The sequence below is a fragment of the Dendrobates tinctorius genome, unplaced genomic scaffold (genome assembly GCF_039654945.1).
Source record: "Dendrobates tinctorius isolate UK_male_01 unplaced genomic scaffold, ASM3965494v1 ptg000250l, whole genome shotgun sequence".
Taxonomy (NCBI): domain Eukaryota; kingdom Metazoa; phylum Chordata; class Amphibia; order Anura; family Dendrobatidae; genus Dendrobates; species Dendrobates tinctorius.
In genome coordinates, this window is record NW_027361917.1 from 26066161 (window position 1) to 26079536 (window position 13376).

Consider the following 13376-nt stretch of genomic DNA (forward strand, 5'->3'; position numbering starts at 1 on the left):
GCATTCCTCCCCGAGGCCAAACTCCTGCGCCCATCCTGCTCCTACAGCCAGCCCCTTCACCGCCCTCTTCTACCCCGACTCTCCGATCGGGTATTTCAGGGTCCTCTTGCGGCGGTGCTCACTTTGCGGCACCTCCGCGCCGACCCCGCGCTGACAGGCGGCCGCCGCTACTAATTTAGGCCCCGGCTTCTGTCGGGCCTACCTTAACGTCGCGGCCACGCCCCCCGCCCCTTTCTTCTAAGCGGGCTTCTCTCCCGCCCGTTCCAGACACTCCCACCGCCCTTCTCAGCCTGTTCCTGGCCAGGGGCGGCGCCGGATTCAGCAGGCGCTTAGCTCCGCCCTCCTTCCCCTGGGAGCGCGTTTTTCCCGGTTTCATCTCAGGCGGTCGCCATCTTTGCAGCTGCACAGCCGGACGCCCCTGTCAGCCGGATATCGCTCCCTGGGCCTGCCAGCCGGATATCGCGCTGTCCTGCATCTGCAGAGAGGTGGATACCTTCGTCTCTGGGGTCACCGGACCGTGAGTAGCTCTGCTTCTGCAGGCTGACACCCTTCTCTGCACCCTGTCCCCCAACCTTCCGGCACTACCTCAGGTTTCACTATGTCCTCACTATATCTGAAACTGAACCTGTCAAAGACTGAACTCCTGGTGTTTCCTCCCGCTACTAATGTACCTATACCCGACATTGCTATTTCTGTGTGTGGTTCCACTATTACTCCCCAGCAACATGCCCGCTGTCTTGGGGTCATACTTGATTCCGAGCTTTCCTTTGCCCCCCACATTCGATCACTGGCTCGCTCTTGTCATCTGCACCTCAAAAACATTTCTAGAATTCGACCTTTTCTTACTTTTGACTCTGCAAAAACTCTTACTGTTTCTCTTATTCATTCTCGTCTCGACTATTGTAACTCTCTTCTAATCGGTCTCCCTCTTACCAAACTCTCCCCTCTCCAATCTGTCTTGAATGCTGCAGCCAGGATCATATTCCTCACCAATCGTTACACCGATGCCTCTACCTTGTGCCAGTCATTACACTGGCTACCCATCCACTCCAGAATTCAGTATAAACTTATTACCCTCACGCACAAAGCCCTCCATGGCTCAGCACCACCCTACATCTCCTCCCTTGTTTCAGTATACCACCCTACCCGCGCCCTCCGTTCTGCTGATGACCTGAGGTTAGTATCCTCAATAGTCAGAACCTCCTACTCCCGTCTGCAAGACTTTACACGTGCCGCGCCAATTCTTTGGAATGCACTTCCCAGGTCAATACGATTAGTCCCCAATCCCCACAATTTTAAGCGTGTCCTGAAAACGCATTTATTCAGACTGGCCTATCGCCTCAACACATTAACCTAACCTATCCCTGTGTGGCAGAGCCAAAAGTTTTACCATAACCAGGTTCCCAGCATCATGTTCCCACATGCTTTATGCATCCATTAGCCCTCTGTGTCTGTACTGTTACACACTTAACATTATGGCTGGTCCATACAATCAGAGCAACTGTTACCACCCACCTTTCGTGTCTACCTCTTTCCTCATAGACTGTAAGCTTGCGAGCAGGGCCCTCACTCCTCTTGTTATTTGTTATAATCTACTGTATGTGATTATTGTTATGCTGTAATGTCTATTGTCTGTACAAATCCCCTCTGAAATGTAAAGTGCTGCGGAATATGTCGGCGCTATAAAAATAAAATTTATTATTATTATGTCTAACCCCAAATCTGACCGTAACTTCTTGCAATCGCAAACTTCCCTCAGGTCAGTCCACTTCCCTCTGCCTGGATTGTAGCAATCCTATTCAACCTGACGCCGCTCAGGAGCCATCTAGGGCCCCAGGCGAGAGTGAACCCCCCATGCCCGGCTGGGCCTCGTCTCTATCACAGTCAGTGGCAGACCTCACCAGGGTGTCTCAGTCCCTAGTAGCCGCTCTGGATAAGTTGCCCCTGGACACTTCTGCAGGGTCCAGCAGGCCTCAAGAGGTTCCATCTGAGTCGGCCAGCGTTAGTCGCAAAAGACCCAGGCAGGATCTCCAGCCGGAATCCTCTCCTCGCGCCATGTCACCACATAGTCCTTCTCGGCAGCCTCCCTCCCGGGCCTCCTCTCCCGAGTCAGGTGAAGCGCTCTCGGACAGGTCATCTGAGGGGATCTTAGAGCTGGATTCGGACCAGGATGCGAACATGAGGGTTACTGTACAGAACCTCATTGCAGCAATCCATCAGACCTTCGACATTGCTGACCCCCCTGCGAAATCCTCAGATCAGGAGGTTTCGTTCAGACGGGAGGAAACACCCTCCAGGGTATTCCCTTTACATTCCGAGTTTGGAAAGATTTTTACCAAGGAAAGAGGAGATCCGACCAGACGCGTTCAAAGAGGAAAGCGTCTCGGCGTTCTGTACCCGTTTGCTAAAGAGCTCACGGACAACTGGTCTGCCTCCCCCTCGGTCGACCCGCCCGTGTCCAGGCTTTCTACTAACACGGTTCTCCCACTTTCAGGCGTGGCGTCTCTAAAGGATTCTAATGATAGGATTATAGAATCCCTAGCGAAGTCTGCCTTCGAAGCGGCTTCAATGGCGGTATGCCCAATTTTTGCTTCAGCTTGGGCAGCAAAGGCCATAGCTACTTGGGCAGAGGATCTTCGTCAGGGCATCCTAGAGAAAGCACAACCAGATCGATTGGCCGATCTCGCCAATCAGATTTCCCATGCGGGGGATTATCTGCTTTCTGCTTCTTTGGATGCCGCATCCTGCGCAGTCCAGGCGTCAAGTAACGTTGTGGCAATCAGACATACAATTTGGCTCAAGGCCTGGCAGGCGGACCTGTCTTCTAAAAAGTCTCTTACCAATCTGCCTTTTCAGGGAGGGCGCCTCTTTGGATCCCAACTGGACCAGATTATTAAGGATGCCACCGGTGGCACGAGTTCTCTCCTGCCTCAGTCCAAGCCGCCCAGACCTCCACTAAGGCGTCAGCTTCGACCCTTTCGGGCTTTCCGCCATTTCAATACGGCGGAGAACCCATCCAACCAACAGAGACCGCAGGCGCGCCAAGACAGAAAGAAAGTTTCCTTCAGGCCCACTCCTTCCTGGCGAACCCACTCTGCCCAGGGCAGACCATCCAGATCTGGACGGTCTACATCGGCATGACTATCGTCAGACTCCCGAGGGTCCCTTCCAATTGGGAGGTCGACTTCTCTTCTTCAGGGACGTCTGGCTGGCCTCGGTAGAGGATGCTTGGATCAGGGAAGTTGTATCGTCAGGATACAAGATAGAGTTCGCCTCTCTTCCACGGGATCGTTTCTTCGAATCCCGTCCTCTAAAAGATCCAGCTTTGGTCCCTGGGTTCTTTACGGCCATCGACTCTCTCCTCAGTTCGGGGGTGATTGTGCCCGTGCCCGAATCGGAGCGGTTTACAGGGTTTTATTCAAACCTGTTTGTCGTGCCGAAAAAAGACGGGGCGGTCCGACCCATCTTGGATCTCAAGCTGCTCAACAAGAGAGTCCGTCTTCGCCACTTCCGGATGGAGTCGGTTCGTTCGGTAATTGCTTCCATGGAGGAGCAGGAATTCATGTGTTCAATAGACATCCAAGATGCCTATCTACATGTTCCCATATTCTCCGGACATCAGAAGTTCCTGCGTTTTGCGGTTCGCCTGGAACATTACCAGTTCGTCGCGCTGCCCTTCGGTCTCGCCACCGCTCCCAGAGTCTTCACGAAAATCATGGCTGCGTTGATGGCCTTGTTGAAGATCAGAGGTCTCGTTCTTTTTCCGTACCTCGACGATATTCTGATCAAAGCTCCCTCTTTCCAACAGGCACGCCGAAGTTTGACGATCGTCCTAGACACTCTTTCCAATTTCGGGTGGATCGTCAACAGGAAAAAGTCCTGTCTGGTTCCTACTCAACGTCTTGTGTTCCTGGGCCTCCTGTTCGACACTCGTCGGTCAAGGGTCTTTCTCCCACAAGAGAAGATTCTCTCCCTGCGGCAGGATGTACAATCGCTGCAGACCACACGATTTCCATCCCTCCGAACAACCATGAGGGTCCTGGGAAAGATGGTGGCGGCGATAGAGGCAGTTCCCTTTGCCCAATTTCACGCCAGACCTCTCCAACACGCCATTTTGTCGAGGTGGAACAGGTCGGCTCTGTCCCTGGATCGCCCTGTTCGTCTCTCATGCCGGATCAAGCGGTCACTCAACTGGTGGTTGACGTCACCTCTCATCCTCTTGGGGCGGTCTTTTCTTCCCGTTCACTGGCAGATTGTAACAACGGATGCCAGCCTCCTCGGCTGGGGTGCAGTGTTCCGCCATCACACTGTTCAGGGTCGTTGGTCGACTCAGGAATCTGCTCTGCCGATCAACATTCTAGAGATACGAGCGATCCATCTGGATCTCGTCCACTGGGAGAGGCTCCTCAGGGGCCTGCCTGTCCGGATTCAGACAGACAATGCCACAGCGGTGGCATATGTCAACCGCCAAGGAGGGACACGGAGTGTCTCAGCTCTGGCAGAAGTGTCCAAGATCCTTCAGTGGGTAGAGATTTCTGTACCGACAATCTCCGCGGTACACATTCCCGGTGTAGACAACTGGGCCGCCGATTTTCTCAGCCGCGAGGGTCTCGCGTCAGGAGAGTGGTCCCTACATCCAGAGGTATTTCTTTAGCTCTGCCATCGTTGGGGAACCCCAGACGTCGATCTGCTAGCTTCTCGCCTCAACAGGAAAGTCCCACAGTTTGTATCCAGGGCTCGAGATCCTCTCGCAGTGGGCGCCGACGCTCTGGCCATTCCTTGGTCGCAGTTCGAGCTCCCCTACTGGTTTCCTCCCCTGCCTCTTCTTCCCAAGCTGTTGAAGATCAAAGCAGAATGAATTCCAGTCATTCTCCTCGCCCTGAATTGGCCCAGAAGGTCTTAGTTCGCGGACATTGTCACCCTTCTCGCGGACGCCCCCTGGAAGCTTCCAGACAGGGCAGATCTGCTGTCTCAAGGCCCGATTTGCCACCCCAATTCTCGGCCGATCAATTTGACGGCGTGGCTGTTGAGACCGAGGTTTTGAAACGAGCAGGATTCTCCGGTCGGGTAATTCATACCATGATTCGAGCCAGGAAGCCATCATCTTCCAAAATTTACTACTGTACTTGGAAGGCCTATTTCACTTGGTGTGAGGCCAATAACATCGCGCCCATGTGCTTTTCGCTCCCTTCCGTTCTGGCGTTTCTTCAGGCAGGGCTGGATGCGGGGCTTGCTCTCAGTTCCTTTAAAGGGTCAAGTTTCGGCGCTGTTCATTTTGTTTCAGAAGACGTTTGCCTCCCGCCCTCAGGTCAAAACCTTTCTTCAGGGCGTGGCTCACACGGCTCCTCCGTATCGAGCGCCTGTGGATCCATGGGATCTTAATCTGGTTCTTGAGGTTCTGCAAGGTTCTCCTTTTTGAACCTCTCAGGGATATTTCCCTTTCTCTCCTTTCTTGGAAGGTAGCTTTTCTGGTGGCCATCACTTCCATCCGGCGCGTGTCAGAATTGGCGGCTCTTTCTTGCCGCTCTCCTTTCTTGGTACCTCACCAGGACAAGGTGGTTTTGCGGCCTCCGCTCTCTTTTCTTCCGAAGGTGGTGTCCTTTCACCTCAATGAGGATATTGTTCTGCCGTCCTTCTGTCCGAGTCCAACTCACTCTCGGGAGCGGTCCCTGAACAAACTGGATCTGGTCAGGGCGATGAGAGTCTATCTGTCTAGGACGTCTTCCTTGCGAAAGACAGACTCTCTTTTCATCATTCCAGATGGGGTGCGGAAAGGTCACCCGGCTTCCAAAGCTACTATTGCTCGCTGGATCAGATCGGCAATTTTAGAGGCCTACCGGGTTAAGCATCGAGTGGACCCTTCGGGAATCAGAGCGCACTCTACCCGGGCAGTGGGTGCTTCCTGGGCAGTACGCCACAGAGCCTCCGCGCTGCAGCTTTGCAAAGCTGCAACCTGGTCTTCGGTTCACACGTTTGTGAAATTCTACAAGGTCCACACCTACGCTTCGGCGGACGCCAGCCTAGGTAGAAGGATCCTGCAGGCAGCGGTGGTGAGTCCACTGGCCTGATGGAAGTTTGTTTCCCACCCCAGGTACTGCTTTGGGACGTCCCATGGTCTCTTTGTCCCCCAATAAGGCGAACGAGAAAACAGGATTTTTGGGTTGCTTACCGTAAAATCTGTTTCTCGGAGCCTTCATTGGGGGACACAGCACCCTTCCATGTTCTACAACTCCTGTTCTTACTTTGGTTGATTGGTTACAGTTGAGTTGTTTGTTCTGTTTTCAATCTATTCTGTTACTTCTCCTACTGCTTTCTCACTAAATGAGGAATTCCCTGCCGGTCGGTGGGGTGTACACTGCGGAGGAGGAGCTAACCTTTTTTTGTGCATAGTGTCAGCCTCCTAGTGGCAGCCTCCTAGTGGCAGCAGCATACACCCATGGTCTCTGTGTCCCCCAATGAAGGCTCCGAGAAACAGATTTTACGGTAAGCAACCCAAAAATCCTGTTTTTTTTAATGTCCTATAAATGCTCAGAAACTCAGACTGTTAATTTCCTTGTAGTACACCCAATATATGATAAATAATTAATTTTGTATACCACATGTGTTGAATTGCAATTGATATATTGCTTAATATAACATATAGATTGGTTATCATTATTAAAAGCCTTAGTGACAAGCGCATGTTTACATGTTTTGCAATTAGTTACAACGCATTTAAACCCCCCCCCCCCCAAAAAAAAAAACCCCATGAGATTTAACTAAGTTATGCTTATATTATTCGATCGAAACATGCTAGGTGAAATTTTATTGCCTATAGATGGCGCCCTTCTGGCTACTACATTTACACTCCAGAATGCAAGGTTTCAGCTAAAACCTGGTCCTCATATAGGACTGGCAAAAATTTGGTAATTATTTTCTTAATGTCCCTAAACTGTGGACTGAATTGCAAACTCACAAATGATTTCCCTTAAGAATTATTTTTCTCCTGCATTTGCATACTCTCATTTGCTGGAATATTTAAGTCCTCACGTTGTTTATCAGCAATTTGTCGTACTTTATTAAGTGTCCATTGAGGGTATTTACAATTTATCAATTTGTTATTGAGCATACTATATTCTTTTTCAAGGTCCTCATCTCTTTTTTATTCTTATATATTCCCCGAGGGGAACAGATCTAATGGTATGTTTGGGTTGACTGCTGTTCGCATGAAGAATTGTATTACCTCCAAATGATTTGTAATGCATTTTAGTTGAGATAATTTGACCCTGCATACCATATAAATCAAGATCCAAAAAAGAAATCTTTAAAATCAAATCTGTGGGTGAAGTGAATATTGAAATTATTGGTATTAATGTACTCCATGAAACCCGGTATGGCAGACACACCGTCCTCCCAAATAATTAGGATGTCGTCGATGTATCTGCCATATCAGACCACAGAGTCCAAGAATGGGTTGGCAGCAGAAAAAGTAAATTCTGACTCCCAATAAGCCATAACAAGATTCGCTAAAGAGGCTGAAAATTTGGCACTCATCGCCACTTCCGATCGCTAAAAAAAAAAACCCATTGTCAAAAGAAAAAAAAATTGTGAGTCAACAAAAAATAGGTAACCTGTAAAATAAAATTAATCAAATCATCAGAATAATGGCTGTATTTGATCAGATGAAAATGAAGTGTTGTCATGGCCACATCGTACGGAATACATGTATATAATGATACCGCATCACAGCAAAGTCAAGTGAATTTTGCATCCCGTATTTTTTTTTTTTAGAAAAAGCTCTCTATGTTCTTTGAATCTTTAACATAACCAGGAGTTCTGCGATCCAGGGGTTGTAGCAGTGAGTCAACCCGTTCACCCCGAATGTTCATTGGCTGACCTGATTCCCAATACTATCGGCCTCATGGATGGAATATCCATTTCTTTATGGAGCTTAGGAAGACCATGCATTATTGGGAGAACCGGATGAGAGACCTCAAGATATTCAGCCTGTTTCTTTATCAAGACACCGAGATTGAGACCATCACTGATAATGTCACTAATTTTTTCCTTAAATCTGCTAGAAGGATTCACATCTAACTTTTCATAAGTATTTGTATCACACAAGAGTTCCAACATCTTATCACGATAGTCTTCTTTAAGTATGACAGCCACTCCACCTTTGTCCGACATTTTAATTACTATGTCAGACGTTTTTTTCAGGTCATCCAATGCCAACCTCTGACTGCGTGAAAAATTAGGAAGCATTTTCTTCTTCCCAGTTTTGATATTGTCATATAAGATTTTTAATTCTCTCTCAACAATTTCCTGAAATTTATCCATGCATTCAGATCTAGTCTGAATTGGATAGAACGAATGATTCTTGGTATTAACATTGGATGATGAAATAATATGATCCCGACTTATTTCAGTATCGTGCCATGTATTTCTGTGCGTGGAGCTCACCCTCGATACTGAGTGAATTCAGTTATTTTGAAAATATTTCCATTCATCATTTGCATATTATTAACATGTCTATCCGTCCTGTGATTTAATTGTACAACTTTTCCTTCTTGATGTTGCAGTTTCAATGTTGAGGGTATATTTTTATGATCTATGGTTACCTTTAATAATTTTACTCTTTCAGACCAGGGCAACGTACCCCAGAGACCACCCTTTCAAGGAAACCAACCTCCGTTTCACAGTATGTTACGTCTATATTTCCATTAGTAGAAAAGGAAAAGATGTGGAATTATGAAAATCACAAGATCAGTAGACATGATAATATCCAAATTATGAAAAAATATTTTCAGTATTCTCTATACGTCATGAGCAGAAATACACCTAGCATGTCATGTAAGTATCAGATAATTAATGGTTTCCCGAGGACTGTTCTGCCACTCAGAATGCACTTAAGCACACTGATCAGTGACATTCCAGATGTGCTCTATGGGAGACGAGTGTGAAGATGCTTCAATATGTCTAGGCCATGTAGGCTGCTCACAGTAGCACAAGCAACATACGGCCTACTATTGTCGTGCTGAAAATTGGCTCCTGGTCACTATAGAGAAGTGTCTGTACCCTGGGTGGTCTAAACTTGCTTGTATGGTCTACAGCGTCTCTGGACTTCTCTCATTGAACACATCTGAGACTGCATTTCTTGGCAATTGCAAAGGGAGCTGCCAGCAGCGTAACTTGATGATTTGCTTGCACAAGTGCATTCAGCGTGGCAGAACTATTAATAACCTCAGTGGTATGATGCCATGGGGCACGTGGGGCTTACATTCGATACTGAATGAATTGAGAAACACGTCTTTCCATCCTGTGATTTCGTTAATTCTATAATTTTTCCTCCTTGGTGTTGCAGTTTTATTGTTGAGGAAAATGTGTGTATGTGTAAATGTATATTTTTTATGGTCAATGGTTCTTTAATACTTTCTCTTTCAGACCAGGGAAATGGACCCCAGAGACCACCATTTCAAGGAAACCAACCACGATTTAACAGTATGTTACTTATATGTTTCCATCAAATAGTGCAGTGATGTGATGAGACTGACTACCTAAAAACCACCTATTTTTTTCTTTTTTAATTCTTTTAAAAGACCACCTATCTTTTGTTTAGTAGGGATTTAAAGAGAACCTGTTTCCACATTTGTATGTGTGAAGACATTCTAAGCAAAAACATCTGATTCGCTCTAGTTAAATCCTCTGTTCCATAGTGACGTGTTTATTCCCTTCACCTCATTTACTTGGACATATTTATGGTGGAGTTTGGGTATATCGCTATTAGCTGAATGAGCGTGGGGTCGTTGCTTCTGTTTAGACTGCATAAAGCAAAACTTGTTCCATTAGTAAATTAGGCAATTTTTACTAAGTGAAGGGTATCTCCTCCTCCAGGATGGTGTAGGCGATACCCTTCGCTTAGTTCCGCACCAGGCTTCAGCAGACCTTTCTGTCCCAATGAAACAGGTCTGCTCTGTCCCTGGATCATTCACTCCGGATCTTGTCATAAATCTGGGCATCCCCCAACTGGTGGCTGTCCTCTCCCCTCATTTGTCAGGGTCAATCCTTCCTCCCCATCCACAGGCAAGCGGTTACAAAGGATGCCAGTCTCCTTGGTTGGGGAGCAGTCTTCCGCAACGTAACGGTCCAGGGCAGTTAGTCTCCGGAAGAGACTTGGGTTTCAATCAATATTCTCGATCTGAGCCTTTCTTCTGTGACTTCTCCACTGGCAAGATCTTCTCAGCGGCATACCTGTTCGAGTTCAGACAGACAACTCTATGGCTGTAGCATATATCAACCACCAGGGAGGAACTCCTTGAGTCCTTTGGCCTTGAATGAAGTCTCCTAGATTTTTCTGTGGGTACTGAACTGGGTTCGGACAATATCGGCAGTTCACATTCCCGGTGTAGATAATTAGGCCACCAACTTTCTCAGTCGCAAGGGTCTCACGGCGAAAAAATGGTCTCTGCATCAGGACATCTTCATCAGATTTGTCTGCGGTGGGGCACTCCGTACGTGGATCTCATGACGTCCTGGATGAAGAGAAATTTCTCGCAGTTCGTTTCCAGGTCCAGCGATCCTCTCGCAGTGGGCGTCAACGCTCTGGCGATACTCGCCGTACGTTCTTCCTTATCTGTTCCCAGCCATTTACCTTCTTCCCAGGCTGTTAAAGACGATCAAGGCAGAAGTTGTGCTGATCATCCTAATAGCACCAGATTGGCACAGTAGGGCCTCGTATGCAGAGAGCTTCAATTTATTCGCAGAGATGCCCCTTGGAGGCTTCCGGACAGACCAGAACTGCGTGCCTATGGCAATCTGTTGATATAGTAATTTAACCCTACGCCGACTGCTAAGCAGTGTTGATTTGTGTTGAAATACATGTACTTGCACAACATAGCATGGTATCAATCAGATTGTTATTATTTTCCTGAGGAATGTTATGCCTCCACTCTGAATGCTTTCGGGCATTGAAAGGAGACAAGTGAATGCTCCAGACAACAGGAGTATGTTTGTTTTTTTTTGGTTTTTTTTTTGGGCCATGTAGGCTGACCACAGTAGCTCATTCAACATGCAGCATTGTCATGTTGAAAAACGTTTCCTGAGACACTACAGAGAAATGCTACCATGGTCCGCAACATCTCCGGACTTGTCTCTCTTAAGCACATCTGAGATGGTATTACTCAGCAATTGCCAAGGGAGCTTCCATCACCAGATCTTGGTTTATTTTCTTACTCCAGTGTATTCAGCGTGGCAGAACATTCCTCAGACAATTATTAACCTCAGTGATATCATGCCATGTTGCTCACATTCAATACTGAATGAATCTTTTGCATATATTTAACACGTCTATTCTTCGTGATTTCTTTGTACAAGTTTTTTCTTCTTGATGTTGCAGTTTCAATGTTGAGGGTATATTTTTATGATCTATGGTTACCTTTATTATTTTACTCTTTCAGACCAGGGCAACGTACCCCAGAGACAACCCTTTCACGGAAACCAACCACCGTTTCACAGTATGTTACTTTTTGTAGATTTCCATCACCAGAGAAGGAAAAGTTGTGAAATTATGAAACTTGCAGGCTCAGTAGAAATTATAATAATATCCAACTGATGAAATAAATCTTTATTAAAGGGAATCTGTCACCTCTTTTTTGAGATATCATGTAATGAGATCATTCAATTGTGTGTCACATAAGGATTCTCTTAGTACTTTTGCTTCCCCCTGACCCCGCACCTTTCATGCATAAATACCTTTTTATATCGGTTCAGATGAATGTAAACTGCCGCTGTCCGGTCCGCTGGGCGGGGCTTTTTCAACTGCTCCCCCCTCCCTGTCTTGCTCTACACAAGAAGAAATGCATAGATCAAGACAGGGAGAGGGGGGAACAGTTGAATAAGCCCAGCCGACCGGACAGCGACAGTTTACATACATCTGAACCGATATAAAAAAGGTATTTATGCATGAAAGGTGCGGGGTCAGGGGGAAGCAAAAGTACTAAGAGAATCCTTATGTGACACACAATTGAATGATATCATTATATGATATCTCAAAAAAAGGGTGACAGATTCCCTTCAAGTATTGTCTGTGAGAGTTATGCTCAGAAATACACGTACTTGCACAACATGAATGAATCCGGTTATTAATGGTTTCCCGAGGACTGTCACTCTAATGCACGTAGAGCACATGACTGATTAGCATGCCTATGGGAGACAAGTGCGACGATGCTGCACGCTACGGTAATACGTTTAGGCCATGTAGGCTGCTCACCAGCGTCGGACTGGAACACCTTGGGCCCACCAGAGAAAATCATTCTTGGGGCCCACTATGTAGCTGCATAGAGTTAAATACCATACCACCAATTATGCGGTAAAACACGCTAATATCCGGGTATAATATAAGGTTGTACATGTCTTAATTATGTAGCAGGAGTTGGGGTAGCCCCCTCATAGAATATAAAGCAGCCCCCTCACATAGTATAATGCAGCCATCTCATAGAATATAATGCAGCCATCTCATAGAATATAATACTGCCCCCCTCATAGGGTATAATACTGCCCCCCTCATAGGGTATAATGCACCCCCTCATAGGGTATAATGCACCCCCTCATAGGGTATAATGCACCCCCTCATAGGGTATAATGCACCCCCTCATAGGGTATAATGCACCCCCTCATAGGGTATAATACTGCCCCCCTCATAGGGTATAATACTGCCCCCCTCATAGGGAATAATGCACCCCCTCATAGGGAATAATGCACCCCCTCATAGGGTATAATGCTGCCCCCTCATAGGGTATAATACTGCCCCCCTCATAGGGTATAATACTGCCCCCCTCATAGGGTATAATACTGCCCCCCTCATAGGGTATAATACTGCCCCCCTCATAGGGTATAATACTGCCCCCCTCATAGGGAATAATGCACCCCCTCATAGGGTATAATGCACCCCCTCATAGGGAATAATGCTGCCCTCCTCATAGGGTATAATGCTGCCTCCTCATAGGGTATAATGCTGCCCCCCTCATAGGGAATAATGCACCCCCTCATAGGGTATAATGCTATATAGATATATAGATATAGAGTTAGATAGATATAGATAGAAAGATAGATGTAGAAATAGATAGATATAGAGATAGATAGTAGATAATGGATAGAAAGTAGATAATGGATAGATATAGATAGAAAGATTCATAGAGATAGATATAAAGATAGATAGATATAGAGATAGATAGAAAATAGATAATAGATATAGAGATAGATAGCTATAGATAGAAAGATATAGAGATAGATAGATATATAGATAGAGATAGATAATAGAGATATACAGATATAATAATAATAATAATAATAATAATAATATAGACATATATAGATAGATATAGAGATAAATATATAGA

At 46.5% G+C, this 13376-nt stretch overlaps 1 protein-coding gene across 16 annotated transcripts in view; it reads left to right on the forward strand.

Moving 5' to 3' along the window:
- LOC141063498 (heterogeneous nuclear ribonucleoprotein L-like) overlaps positions 1-13376 on the forward strand; it is a 187943-nt gene that overhangs the window by 107426 nt on the left and 67141 nt on the right. For 7 of the 16 annotated variants that reach the window (XM_073557570.1, XM_073557573.1, XM_073557576.1 and 4 more), the window contains 3 exons: positions 8624-8680; positions 9424-9480; positions 11436-11492. The exons of 4 other annotated variants lie outside the window; for them this stretch is intronic. In XM_073557570.1, coding sequence (XP_073413671.1) covers positions 8624-8680; positions 9424-9480; positions 11436-11492 — 171 coding nt within the window. The remainder of the gene's footprint in view (positions 1-8623; positions 8681-9423; positions 9481-11435; positions 11493-13376) is intronic. 5 more of the 16 variants (XM_073557572.1, XM_073557575.1, XM_073557578.1 and 2 more) reach the window with 1 other exon arrangement.